At 33.7% G+C, this 15,507-nt stretch overlaps 1 protein-coding gene across 1 annotated transcript; it reads right to left on the bottom strand.

Moving 5' to 3' along the window:
* Positions 1-44: 44 nt before the first annotated feature.
* On the bottom strand, positions 45-8,784 carry LOC127867699 (transmembrane protein 115-like). Its single transcript, XM_052409040.1, has 4 exons — positions 8,053-8,784; positions 4,466-4,535; positions 3,874-3,977; positions 45-2,938 (listed from the first exon to the last, which is right to left on the bottom strand). Exons 1-4 carry the CDS (start codon positions 8,754-8,756, stop codon positions 2,767-2,769), a joined length of 1,050 nt encoding a protein of 349 aa, XP_052265000.1. The 5' UTR covers positions 8,757-8,784; the 3' UTR covers positions 45-2,766.
* Positions 8,785-15,507: the final 6,723 nt, after the last annotated feature.

The following is a 15,507-nucleotide window of genomic DNA, read 5'->3' as shown; positions in this document are numbered from 1 at the left end:
AAACATAACAGTATCAGTATACATTTTACTAACAAAACAACTGCTTAGATTTTTTTAGTATTTTAATTAATTAAATACATGTTTCTTAAACCAATAATGAAAACATGAACATCCATGAAAAACAATACCAGCTACAACTTGAAACCAGTCTACAAAGTATTAATAGAAAACAATTTTTAAAATAAATACACAAATATAATCACTAACAGGTATATTATTATATTTAACATATTGAGCATTCACAGACAAGAAAACTTTTCAAACCAAATATGGATTTAACAAATTATTTTAGAATAGTACTTATTAGGATTTCACTGTTTAATTAAATGATGTAGTTAGGTTAAGAATCGACTTTTACAGTCAAAGCATCATCATCATTATTAATTTCATAAAAATTAAGCATGTAACTACCAAAAGTATTTAACATATAAACACAATGTATGTACTTAATAAAGAGAATGAAACAGTTATTTTATTCAAAATCTTTCTAAACAAATTTTTTTCACAAGAAATGTACCAATATACTACCATCAACAATCAGTTATTACCTCATTATTATGTTTGTACTACTATCACATCAAGAACAATAAATACCCGATAAAGTGATAAATAAAATTAAAATAATTTTGAAGTTCCAATATTTACACAGCAAAGCAAACTAGAGTTTCCAAATGAAACAGCATGTACATGACTTATGCAAGAATGAACAGAATATGATTTTTTAATCATGCTTGTCTACACAAAAATATATTATGCCCCCTTTCCATAAAATTTGCCATCTGTGAAAACAAAAGGTGAAAACAAAAACGTAGGGGATTGGTAAGATTTCAAGAACTGGAAAACTGCTGTAATAATGATCAAAGGCAATACTAGCAAAGTATTTTTTCTAATGGCATCCAATAAACTGAAAAAATAATTTTACTTTATTGCCATTCATAATTTATTTATGAAAGAAGATTGCATCATAAATCTGTACATAAAAGGTAGATTGTGTTACTTCAAATTGTTACAAGGTATGACAATATTGTACATGATATAATGGAAAAAGAAAAAGGACTACTATGTTAGCCCCAGTTTACTACAAAATCTTCAAAAATATTATGAATAATCATGAAATTATTTCATAACGAATGATAACATGAAACTCATCTAATATCTACACAATCTTTTTCAAACAATTTCTTTTGACAATCCCTAACAAGTTTTACAAACTTCTATGTAAAGTCTGCAATCACTTGGTAAAAGTTTTAAAAAAAGCCTTATGTTTCAAGGCCACAATTCAATCTTTATTACTGCTATATGTAAAATCTTTGAAATAACCTTTAAAAATAATGCCACAATCTTCATTAATGCACCAAATCTTTGATTGTAGTCTTGAATCAACACACAAACTATATGCCTCAGTTCATGTTTTAGGCAAAACTGTAGAGCAGTTTTTTTTAATGTGCTCACACATTATGCATTTTTTTTAACAACTTTTCAACACTCTATAAAATAAACAAAGTTTTCTTCAGTAGCTTTATAAACAAGAGGGCCTGAAAGGCCCAAAGTCGCTCACCTGAGATAACAAGATATTATTGGGACAAATCTTCTGACCAAGTTTCATGAAGATTGGAAAATAAATGTGACCTCTAGAGTGTTGACAAGGTTTGAGTATAGCCATATAAGGAAAAATGCCCCGCCCCCTGGCGGCCATGTTTTTCAACCAACCTGCATCATTTTCGAGCTCTTTCAAGATATTATTGGGATGAATCTTCTGACCAAGTTTCATGAAGATTGGACAATAAATGTGGCCTCTGGAGTGTAAAACAAGATTTTACTTTAGCCATATTTAGCCATATAAGGAAAAATGCCCCGCCCCTTGGCAGCCAAGTTTTTCAAGCAAAGGTTACCATTTTTGAACTCATCCAAGATATCATTGGGACAAATCTTCTGACCAAGTTTCATGAAGATCGGATAATAAATGTGCCCTCTAGAGAGTTAACAAGGCAAATGTTGATGGCGCACGACACACGGCGGACAAAAGGCGATCACAAAAGCTCACCATGAGCACGTTGCTAAAAAGAGAATGTTTCTGTTATGAATGATAATCTATGGGGGTTTTCACTTCCAATAAGGGAAATATGTTTATTCAAATTAGGGAAGAATAAATATTTTTTGGCATGAAAAAAGGGGGCTTTAATACAATTTACCACCATTCAGGTAATACCACCATGTTTTTTGAGTAAAATGCTTACTATTTGTTCAACATCTCTCACAGAATATCCCTACTTAATTATCTGATGACAGTGACCACCGCTCACTATAAAGTTTGTATGAATACACTTCAGTCTCCGTGGAACCTGTCAGACAGGCAGATGGTCAGAAATACTGCTTTATAAATAAATAACTTTGATAGAATTCATAACAAGCAACAACATGTTGACATAAAAAACATTCACAAGAAGCCAATGTTTCATTCAATGCACACTATGTTAAATATGAATGGTAAAACACCTACTGGTTAGTAATATTTTAGAGACAGTTATTTTTAAATCCTTTTGGCAAGCAAAATGTTTGATGTTTGCAAGACACTAAAAACTTATTTCAAATCAATGTTGTTCAAACCACAAACACACAAACTCAAACACGCAGGCAGACCACTTTCTATGTAGACCAAACATAACGAAAGCACAAATATTTCACAGAAATGAGAATTGTTGCAAATATATATATATATTATAATACATGGTTATGATATTTATTGTCCTTTGTCTGTACTTTCTTTTATGTTTCAGTTTTGGAGACTTCCTGCTTTGTGGTTATAGCTGAATTGTCTCCCTTTGGAGAAGATTCCACAGGGGAGGTAACTTCTTCATCATCCAGGCTTGGCCAGCTGGTGTTGGATGACTCAGCAGTTTTATTGAGTCTCTCGTTCAGTGCTTTGAGGGCCAGATTTCTTAAACAAGTGAAAAGATAATATAATTCTAGTATACATATTTATTACTCATGAAGTAAAGTTTGTTTGGATTGTATGCCATTTAAAACATGCAGGGCTTACTCAACCCATTAGCCAAATGAGCCAATGGCTACAAAAAAGCAAATTTGGCTACACAAATTTCAGGTTGGTTACAATTTTATCTTCATTAAGCTCAGCCTTTATAAGAAATTAACAATATAACATATATGTGCTCATAGAAAAAGGTAAAAATACTTCAAGTTGAGTTCAGCCAATCAAAGAAAGGGGGCTATTATAAAAATATTTTTATGACTAATTGCAACAAATGTGGGCTGGCTGGGATTCAAGCCCCAGATTAGACCAATTGTTTAAAAAATAATGTTTGTAAAAGAAATGTAAAAGGTAATCTTTAAAATTTGTTTTTGTTTGGTAATTTGAAGGCAATTGATACCAATAACTCAACCGGTACTAACTATGTCATTATATAATGTGATTGAATGTGAACAGCAGCCTGCTACATCAACGGCTGTGTACCACTCTTAAGCCGATTCCTCTCTTTATAGAGAAATGGATTAGCCTGTGCACATCCTGCTTGCCAAAAGACTGTTAGCTAGATTGTTTTAGAGTTTTCTTAAGCTAAGAACTACATCTGGATGGTACATGTAGGTGGTAGGCATGATGTCAGGGGAACTGCAGTTTCTTGCCCCTTTTATTAATTGCGTTATAATTAAAATATTTCAGTTTTTTTTTTTTAAATACTTCTTAAAATTGTGAATACACTTAGCCATTTTTTAAATACTTCTTAAAATTGTGAATACACTTAGCCATTTTGCAACTTGATGATAAAGCCTGTCGAACAAGTTTGAGAGTACCTTATTTTGAGCCCTGGGGTAAAACAGTAAGAACGCATTTTCGAATGATAGATCAACACTTACTTTCTTCTCTCTGCGTCTTGTGGGTCGGTTCCAGGCAATGTGATTGTGATAGTGGTTGGAGAGCTAACATCATACCGGCGCTGGGGCTTCTTGCAGATTTTTACCTGTGAACAAATATTTAGAAGATAGGTACTGAGTATGTTCTAGGGCAATATATTGTACATGAATTAACAGGTGTTAAAAAATATATATATATATTCCAAGTGGCAATGCTATGGCTTTTTGCAGATTTGATTATTTCCAATAATAAATTAATCAATAAGTATTATTATAATGTGTTCATGAAAATGTGTTAAGCACCATTTTTTATGACTAGGTCGGGACGTGACCATAAATAATTTAAACACTGAGTACACCATTAAGATTAGGTTTGCAGCGCAATAAAGAGTAGCCCCCCAAACAAACAAATCTTGCAAATTCCTATTATAATTTTTTTAATCCAGTTATCTGAAAGTTAAAGTAGTCAAAAAGGATTCCGAAAAGATTCAGTACATGAAAACCTTTATGTATGCGCTAATTTTCCCATTTTGATTGTCACTGGTGCAATTTCCAAAGAAGTGAGGAAAAATGCTTTAAGGAAAATACTGCTTACCTTAACAAAGAATGAAAACACTGTGTTTGCCAATATGTTCACCACTGGCTGAAATTTGCTGGGAAAGAAACTGAAAAAGACAGGAAAATCTTTATATTTATATTCTGAAAATGTCTGGTAAATGTTTTTGAAAATTTATGCTTATTAACAATGTATGCAAATAAAGCCAAATATTGAAACTACATTAATATTAAATGATTTGTATTTACTCAAGTCATTGTATTTATTGTTGATATCTTAATAATGATTAGGCAATATTCTGGATTATACAAGTATAACATGATGTGACTAGTACAACCCATCCATGCCTTAAGAAAGATTGCTTTACTTTAGGACAAAGTGGATTTACTTATAAGCTTACCAAAATATATGACTGTTTGAAGTGTCAATATTCACCACTTATCGAAGATCATGATAACGGATGTAAAATGCAAAAAACATGTATTTGGTATTGAAGCTACACATTTTAAGGGAGAAACAAATTTTTGTACAGTTAGAGGCCTTGAAGGGCTAATATTTCTTGTACTTTGGTAGCACAGTTAAAGAATTATTAGCACAGGACCAAGTAAACATAATAATTTTAAAAACTTATTATTACAAAACAATATCTGAAAATATTATAAAATTGGTTTAATGACTCAATGCATTATGCCTTTTTATGAAACTGAATCTTAGTGCTTTTAATAAATAAACTGATAAACTGCTGTGCAGGAAAACTGTTTCAAACCTTTTAAAAAATAATGCTACCGAAAAGACAACATAATTTTGAAATTTACTTGCCAAGACATAAATCAACTTGGCCAAAGAAAATTGGCAACCATGTAATTATATTGCTGATGTTTGTTTGACCAGGGGTGTCAATTGGCCTTAATATTAAATCCTGAAAATCATCCTAGAATTAGGGGGACAGAGTCAAAAGAGTTTTAATTATTCATTAAATTATGTTTCCTTTGTAAACAATATGCCAAAGGTCAATAATTTGTGTTGAAGATGACATTTTGTGACAAGAATGCTTAAAATAACCAAAACAATCCTCTGTTTTATATCAATATCAAAACTTTTCCTTGAGGGCTTAAATTCTGAATTCAGGAATAATCCTGAAAATTGACACCTCTGTTTGACAATATTTTAAAGACTTTAATAGCTAAAACTGGTCTTCTGGTCTTTCCCTAATGACCTAACTATGTCAATTATCTTCAAAACTATTTCAATGACCCTCCCAATCTTCTCATTATTTTTCTTAAACTACAAGCCAAAATCAAAATGCTTTCATAGAAAAAGATTTTTTTTTAAAATAAATTTGATTTTCACATTTCTTACATTCAACCATGATTTAATTCCTTCAGTAATCCTTTTGCCATTTTGCCAATCGGGAAAGACCCATTCGATTTAGAAATTAGAAAGATGGTGTCATTTTGTCTAAAATTGGAAAATTTAGCTGTGTTCTTTTGCTTGCAATAACCATCACATTGAGAGGGATTTAAAGTCTCTATAACGCTCAAAATCAACGAAAATTTCAACGAAAATTTCGTTAAGTATTTTGTAAAATAAAGTTAACACCTTCACAATCAGTGTTCCTTGTAGCAATAGACAAAATGTCAACGCTAGATGTGGTATGATTACATAGATTTTTGTAGATACAAAATGCTTGTTTTTATTTATTGTGGCCACAATTAAATCCCGCGAATATATCTTTTCATAAGACACACGAACACCATGTTAGTGTTCATGTGTCGTATGAATGGATTATGCAAAACAATAATAAAAACGAGCATTTAGTATCTACAAACATCTATTTACCAGACAACATCTGGCGTTGAGCTGTCAGCAATTGCCATAAGGAACACTGATTTTTAATTGGTTAAGTTTATTTTACGAACAATTGTACGAAATTTTCGTTGATTTTGAGTAGTAATGTTACTTTAAACATTATATTTACGAAGGTTCCTTTCATTACGCTAACTAGGAAGATGAAATGTCCCTTCAATTTGGGACTGAAGCATGTGTAATCGTTCAGCGCGATGTGCATGCATCAAGCCCTGTTTTTATTCAACCAATCATCAATTAACTCAAAATTGACATTGATGCAATATGTACAATTTTTTTTTTTTTTTAAACAGTCAAAAACGAAAGTAAATTTATGTGAAACATCAATGTGTATCAGTCAGCGCTCAATTTGTTTGATATACAAAACTGGTGTTTTGACAGGTTATTTAGCCTCAGGTGGTATAATACACAGAATATATGTTATAGTACCTTTGAACCTGATTTGGGCCATGGAATACAAAAGCAGTCTGCTTTTAATTCACTACGATGCATCTATCACTAGCAATTAGTGACCACTATCATACAAACACCGTGGTGTGAATGCCCGATAAAATCAATAATTTGCCGATAGATCGCTGATAAGGTGTCAAAAACAACACTGGATCACTAGTCTGGACTAGTAGATATGGTTTGTTAATAGGGAGCAATAAAGGGATACGCGACTGTAATATAAGCCAGACACAGCTTGAATAGGGAATTTTATTGTAACCTTATAGAAGGTATGTCGTTTTATACGTATGTCGGGACATATTGTGTCACATTGGGAAACCGGGACAAACACCCCAAAAGCGGGACTGTCCCCCCAAAATCGGGACGTCTTGCATGTATACATGATACAGTGCTTTTTTTCAGTTTTGGGGGAAAGGGGTTGGGTCCCCTGAGAGGGGGAAAATTCGTGCGTAAATGGGGAAAAGGGGGAAATTTCTATGCTTAGCTAGTAACAGTACAAAATCAAGTTTTAACACTATAATTCACCATACAGAGGGAGAAAAACATAATGCAAACTCTTTTATTCATTAACATGTTATGTTCATGTTCAAAGTTCAACATTTCTGGGCTTTTCAGCGAATTTATCAATTATTCTGGTGACCTCCTCTTCACCAAGTCTCTCCGTGTGCAGACAAAGTCTGATCAAGGACTTCAGTGTAGCTTCTCCAAGCCTGTTTCTCTGTGGCGTGCAAAGCAGGTTGAGCAAACTAAACAGTCTTTCAACACTCTCTTGACGGGAAGTTTCTGGCGTTTCACTGCCGGCATTTGAAAGACTGACTGACTTTTAAGTTGTACTTGTTTGAAAAGAATATCGATTTATTTTTAAGTTAAAACAGATTTGTCAATTTTTTTACGATAGCTTTTGTTGTTGTGCGACATGTTGGAATACGTATGGTTTGCGGTAGATGTCGTAAAGCGAAAGTCGTGATAGTGAACTACGTACGGTTTATGGTAAAGGCTAAAATAAAGTTAACACGCGTATGCAGTTCAGGAAAATTGTAGTAAATTCGTAACGAAAGACGTATTTAACTGAGGTATTGATTTAAGTTAAATAACACTTCCGAGAGGGAAATTTTAAAAATATTTGGGGGAAAAATATATACTCTAAAGATGGGGGAATGGGGCCGAATAACGCCGAATATTTCATCCAAAAAAACACTGTGATATACATCTGCTGTGTTACCCTTTTTTTTTGGTCTGAGTAATTTCTTTTTTAGACTTGGAATTGGCAAAATTTTGTCCCCAAAATTGACCCCCCAAAAAAACAGTACCTTGCAAAGCTGAAGTTATCCGCCATATCTCCTCTGTTCCCATTGGAATGTTTCTGGTAAAATCTAAGGTAAATCCAGCTGATAAGTACTCCCCATGTGAACATGATGGGATAAGGTCCATCCAAGGCCCCAAGCAGTCTCAAGGTTATCACCACAGAAACAAGTATCAATGGAATGTGAGTATTTCTCAGTTTACCAAAAGGGGAAGTGACAAGCACGTGATCTGGCATGACTTGCTTAACTGCAACTGAAAATCCAGCAATGTAGCCAGCAAGTCCATGGATGTATGTCTCAAATAGATAATCTTCGTTTTTCGTAGCAAAGTAAATAAACAGGTATGTAAAAGATGTTGTTATGGCAACTAATAGATTTGTGATAACAAAGAATATCAACATGTCCATGGCGCCCCAGAGTGGTTCAAGAAGTTTTCCGCACAGGATAACCACCAAGACGTCTGCTAAGACGTCCCAGATATGGAATTCGACGAAACTATGTGTCAAGTAGGTCCAAACCCAGAAGTTAGGTGGCAGCACATAGCCTGGTGTGACGGTTATGTATGGCGTTCCCTTAGGAATGAACGACAGGAAATAACCGAAAAACACTAAGACTGCGACGGTCTTGACCACGAGGCTGCTATTGCCGAAAGCAGCCGACATATTCTGTTTAAACACAGGAATATTCCTCTGAATCATGGAAGCTGCCATGTTGAATATTATGACAAGCTGTAGGTCAAACCGGTCAGAACATTAAACGGATGAGAACAAGACGGGCAACAAGAAAAGAACGACTGGTTCCCCTTTTCTTACACGACAAGAAACATATGCTGCATAGTTTCGATAACAAGTCAACAATTTTGTAAAGTGCTTATGCAGGATTATTTCATATTTTCACGCGTCTACTAGTAAATTTAAAGCTAATAAGTATTCGGATTTCGGGTGCACGTGTATTAAACTGACCACACATTTCACTGATAGTATGCGCATTTGACATAGCAAATGCCAACAACAAGAACATGATTATTTCATACCAATGTCTGTAATTACATAGAATGTATCTATATAAATGCAATTACCTTAAGTGAATTGATTGGACGTTTCATCGTGCCCTGTTTTTGATCCCACACACCGTTTTCTAGGCTGGTCGATTACCAAATGGTGACTATATGCTAAATATAATTCAATGTGATCACGCAATAAATCATTGTCGCAGGCATGCAACTGGAACATAGCTCCAAGTTCAATATCATCATGTCAAATGCGGGTTCTGATTAACTGTAGGCAAACAGCCGTCCCACCCAACTACTCCATAAAACCTTTGCCTTTGCTTGCATACTGTATATAGGATAACATGTAAAGAAGTAACACATATATATATCTTGTGTAAATCAGTCAAAAACGAAAGAAATATGCAGTTATGATAAATCTGCTAATGTAGGGATCGCGTTGGTGAGGTGGGGGTGGAGGCATGAGTAGGTCTGAAAAGTGATTTTTTGTTTACAAAGTTATAAGTATTTTTCTCTGTTAACCAAGTTCAATAACATTGTTAGATTTAAATTCAAGTGACCACCTACCTAACAAGTATGTATTCATTTAAAAACAATGTACAAACAAAAATATTAATGCAAAATTTCATAAAGAAACTAAATAAGCGTATACTTATAAGTTCCTTTGACATGGACAGGGCTTTCCACACTATATCATGCAGTTGGTTACAAATACTCAAGAAAATTTGGTGAAACTTGGCATGCACATAAAAGGCAACGTAGGGAATAAGTACAACCCTTCATTTTTCACCTAATGTGATTGATCAGGTCACTGTTACTAAAAATAGAAACAAAAAATAACACAAAACGGATCCTACGATAACTCAAAAAGTACGAAGGGTGCTTTGATGAAATTGTGTGCACTTATAAAGGGTATTATGGAGATTATGCAGTACCATATTCCTTACCTTAGTTAAAATCACTGTAACTAAAAAATAAATAAATAAATGCACACAATCTGACTCCTGTATTTATTTCAAATCATTCGTTTAAGTACTTACATATTTTTAGAACAACTTCATGTAATATTTTTTCAAGAATAAGTGACTCTAGGCAAGCCCTCAGCATTTTTGAAAAACAAAAACATCACGTATTGCATCCTCTCCATCCTTGTTTTTAAGCATTGTCAAATACACAAGTTTTAGCTCTGACCCAGCAATATTTTCAGCCGTAGGCCTTTTCATTACACTTCGTGAAATGAGTGGGCTCAATGTTGGACAGTTTTGGGCTTTAGCACTGTTGAAAGCATTTATTTTTGGCACAGCCAATGGGGAAAAACTGTGGGCCATTAAATCTTTTGAAGACAAATTCACAAATTGGAGCAACTTTCTAAGTGCTGCCAAATCTGCCATAGCATCGTGTGCATTGTATGTTTCACCAAGCAATTGTAAAACTAAATCAACTTGCTTCAGGGATTGCTTTGGATATAATTTTCTGAATATTGATAGAGAATCGACACGATTACAGTTATACAAAATATCAATTGCACTAACATTTACTAAGATTGAAACAAAAATTTGTTTAATCAAAACGACGACCATTATGAACAACTAAGCACACATTTTGAAACTTTTCAAGCCAATGTTTAATTCTTTCGACAGCCACTCATATGGACACTTGCTGCACAACTTATCCAATGAATGTCATTGTCCCGACACTGGCTGCACAACTTATCCAATGAATGTCATTGTCCCGACACTGGCTGCACAACTTATCCGATGAATGTCATTGTCCCGTCCCATCAGTCATTGAAATGCCAGTAACTTATAAAGCCTCTTGACTTATAGGAACAGTTGGCATGACGTATGTTGCAAACTGACTACCAGACAAGACTTCCACCGATGCATATGAGGAATCTGCGGGAGTTCCCTTTCTTCAACTGGAAACATAGTTGACATTGCAATCTAGTAAAATATTGACATGCTGCATGCAATATCAAATTTAGAAAGAAACTAAACATAATATATTGGAATTTTATAAGGTTAATAATCATACTGCTGATCTACCAGCCATAAAATGTGTTATGTTTTATATTCCATTACATTTTATGACAAACATAAATTATTTATCATCTAACCATTTAGAATAAAAACAAACACATTTGTTTAGGTGTCATGACAAGCAGGGTATTTTATTTCTTGTAACACACGCACGGAGTGGGTGTTTGTATCTGACAGGGCTTTCTACACATAAATGCAAGAAACAAATCTTCTGACGATCGTATGTGTTCAATGAGCAACAGATATCGACCCCAATGGCACCGCTCAGTTGAAAAGTCTCGAGACGTCAGTAAACGTTGCGACATCCTTCTCATATATTTAAGAACTGAAACGATACTAAATCCATTCTGTAGAACACGTCGTTATACGTATCATTAAACATGCTCATGCGTTACATGTGAATAATTGAATATTATTAATACCCATCAGACGTCAAGCCTAAACTCAAAATCATACAATTGCACAATTTAACGACACAATTCAAAATCACAAGCCCAACCAAGGACGCCACGGCCCTAACAACCGCCCGTCCGCCGCCGATGTCCAAAGCGCACCGAGGACGCCCCCTATGCCCATCCACAACGCCTATTTGCGAAAAGTACATAAAGTGAAGCATTAGTTTTGATAAAAGCAGCTGCCATAATTACAGGATTTATTCATTACCATCAATTAAGATAAGTGCACATGACTTCACGTACACCCCAAACAATAATCGGTGGTAACGAACGATTCAGGTGTAACCGCGAGCGGGATACGCAACCCTACTGCTCATTTTTTATTTTTATTTTAATGGCAGGGGGACGTATGAGGACCCATGGCTCAAGACCGGTGTCTAGGTGCCTTCATCACCTCCTGAAACCTCTAATTTTAGAGAAATCTACAAATAATCAGCTGTTACTATATCGTAAACGTTAAGTATTCTTTTTAGAAAACCATGTAAATCTAATGGTAAAATGTCCGGAACCAATGCCCCTTTCTATCTCAAGTCAGTCATCCGTCTTCTCTAATAAAACTCACTGAAACACATAAAACATAATATTTAAATCAACACACACACAGAGCATAACTAAATAAAACGATTTAAATCAAGTCTTCGCTCTACCCTGCTTGCCTGTTGAATGACTAAACCTACAAATCTGTGCACGAGGAAATCTTGATTTCCGCACCATTTGGCATATATCACCTTCAAAAACCTGTATAACCAGTTTATTCATTCACACAACGATAATAAATACATTTACCTGCTGATCTATCAGCCATGAAATTTGTTTATAGAAGAACAAAACCATGATGTTTTTAAGAAGATTATTGTTATTTTAACATATTATTTTGGCTATATTTCTATATTTACTTTATTATTGTCAACAGAAGAAAACGCTATGTAAAGTTGTCTTGATAATCATTTACTGAAGAAGGCCGTTGGCCGAAATATTTAATAAAAGAGTGAATGTATGAAGTTTAAATAATTTCCTTCCTCTGGAGATCCAATACATAGAGTATATAACTTTCTGTTCATTTTTTACACAATTTTAAAAGAAAAAAATATTTTGACGTCGTAATATATTGTACTATGCATATCTGCGATACAATCTATTATGGAATTATAAAAAACGTGTTTTTATTTAAGATTTATACTTTGTAAATAATAAACCGAACAAAACGGACATCTCAAGGCTTCAGTTACGATATTTACCGATATTAGCCGATGTCAACCGATCTTACAAAAAAACGCGGGAAACAGTTGTACTACCTTAAAACGGACTATAGTTTACAGGGATGATGGTCATATGGGATCAGTCACAGTGTTCGCAATACACATCTACTACCAGTAAACACAGTTGCCTAGTTTACCGCTGCTTTCGAGAGTATTTCTAAAATGCCGATTAATTACATTGTTATCATAATAGAATTTTACAGCATATCGACTAAAGTTTGACACTATAGATATTGCTAGAATATGAAATGAAGTGAGACCCCTTTTCCTGCGATGATTATGCCGAGCGAAACGTGTATGGCAATAAAATTGCATAACTTAACTTTTTACGGGAATGTAAACTTACAGCAATGTTATCTTATCGATCAATGTTTTTACATACTTTATGTGATTACTATTTTAGTTAAAAGTGATATTATGTGCATCTAACAGTTTATAGGTGTCAATCGCAACCGTTGTTTATTTTTGGTGTTTCCACTTCATATACACATTTATCACATGCTATACCCTGTTTCCCATGTAATACAACCATTACATATTATTTTATATTACACATGTGTAATACAACATTTAAAAGCGTTTTCATTGGCTTAGTTTTCGTTTATTGACCAATCGCATTTTGTTATTTTGCTGAAATGACGTTGCAACGTCAAATGACGTCACGAAATGTAAACACATTCGGGATTTATCATTATGTTTGCGTAATTATTTATTTAATTTGCTCATTTAAAAGCATATGATAAAAAAGATCAGACACTCGTTGTCATATCATACCATATTTTATTAAACTCGTCCAGGAAATTCGTTAGTAAGCTCGCCAAAGGTTCGCTTACTGACAAAATTCCTGAACTCATTTAATAAAATAAGGTATGATATGACAACTCGTGCAAGATCCTATATATATTTGTTAATGTAGCATCATCATACTAAAACAATATCCCGGAAAGAGAAAAACAATTCATTTGAATATCAACCGTACTTTCGTTTGACAACTGATCATGCATGTACCATGTGCTACTAAATTTAGTTTTAGTGCAGATTCGTTCATACGACACAAAGACACAATTTTATTTTAAGGATCATTTCGAATTACAGGACTGGGTGGGTCACGTAAGAATATCGAATATAAAATATATTTTTTATAAACAACTTGTAGCAAGATGAGTTGCAGATATTTGGTCAGTAACCACATTTTAACTAACTCTTTTGACTTGTTAACTCTTTTCAGCTCAATTCAACAGTGAAAAATGCCCATAATATCACTTTAAATCTAGTAGTTGGATTTCCATTGAATCAAATACGTAATGCTTACTGAGATAAGAACGTTTCTTAGAAAGGACAGGCACTTCTTGTTCATGGAGGAAATGACATCAAAATACTACATGCCACTATTTTTGAAAGTTAACGAACATGCCACGTAATTAAAAAACAGGAATAACTAAGAAATACGCGTCCCGGCCTCATTTGCGTTCCATTCAAATATTATGCTAAGGACGATAAACCATTTAATAACATTTATTCATTCATTTTTGACACCAGATCGATTAAAACATTTCCCTTAATGCACATAAACCGATTCCTTTTTTAATGTTTTAAGAGCATTTATTCTTTTAGATGTCCTACTCGTACGTTTTTTAACTTCCGTAAATGATATTAATTCATTAATAGATTAATTACAAATATAATAAATACAATTTTGCTTATAATAAATGATTAATGACACGTACATTTTGAAAACACTTGCACACACGGGTATTGGGCAACATTTTAAAAGCAACATCAGACTGGAAACCAACAATGTTCTTGAGTTTTCATAACTATGTTTTCTTCAATTTTTATGTACCATACATAATTATTACTTATGCTGTCTGAGATTGTGTGTTTTTTTAAGTCGTCAGCGGCAGATTAGTTGTGCGCAAATTCGTTTTGACTAAAACACCGGTTGCGCAATGCTTTTTCGGTTATTTAAATAAAAAACGGGATGCATATTAAATAAGGGAATAATAGCAAGAAGTAACTTTTAATGAAGCAAAGAAAATTGCTCAACAATGTGAAGCCCCTTTATTACACAATAAGAATCGACCATCATTCCTATAAACACACAAACCTTTTTAATCGCGTTATTGTAACGGCAAGAATGAATGTCATTACAAAAAAGTCAATTCCTTCTTATAACAGAGAATGTGTGTGTTTAGAGTGTAATACTTGGTTCAAACGGATAGCTTTCCTTCGAATTAAGCATCTTTTTTTATTGAATCATCATATGTTTAAAACATGTCATCAAAATATATTTGTTACATATAAAATATAAGCAAAATCGTCATGTGCATTTCATGTTATGCTTACACATAAATGGGAACACATTTATAACTTTAATATCTTTAACAACAGCTAAAGAAATCCACTTTTATGTAGTGTTGTTTGAGATCATATACTACAGTAAATAATAAATATCTGATGAATTAAAATAATTCATCCACGACGCTCTGATACGTCTGAACCATTTGCTGATGTAGATGCATCTTAACCGAACGTTCAAATAGTTATATTCGAATATTATTGATTTTTGTGCGCTCAATGTATTTCTCTCTGACCAATTTGATTCGAAAAAACTAACATTTATTTTATTGTGGTTAGCAATTGATTAAAAAAACAATGACATGCACTACGGCATTTACAGGCTGGTCAATCGTTAAGCA

This window comes from Dreissena polymorpha, chromosome 2 (genome assembly GCF_020536995.1).
Source record: "Dreissena polymorpha isolate Duluth1 chromosome 2, UMN_Dpol_1.0, whole genome shotgun sequence".
NCBI classification, from domain to species: Eukaryota; Metazoa; Mollusca; class Bivalvia; order Myida; family Dreissenidae; genus Dreissena; species Dreissena polymorpha.
This window is presented reverse-complemented; position numbering and strand designations above follow the sequence as displayed.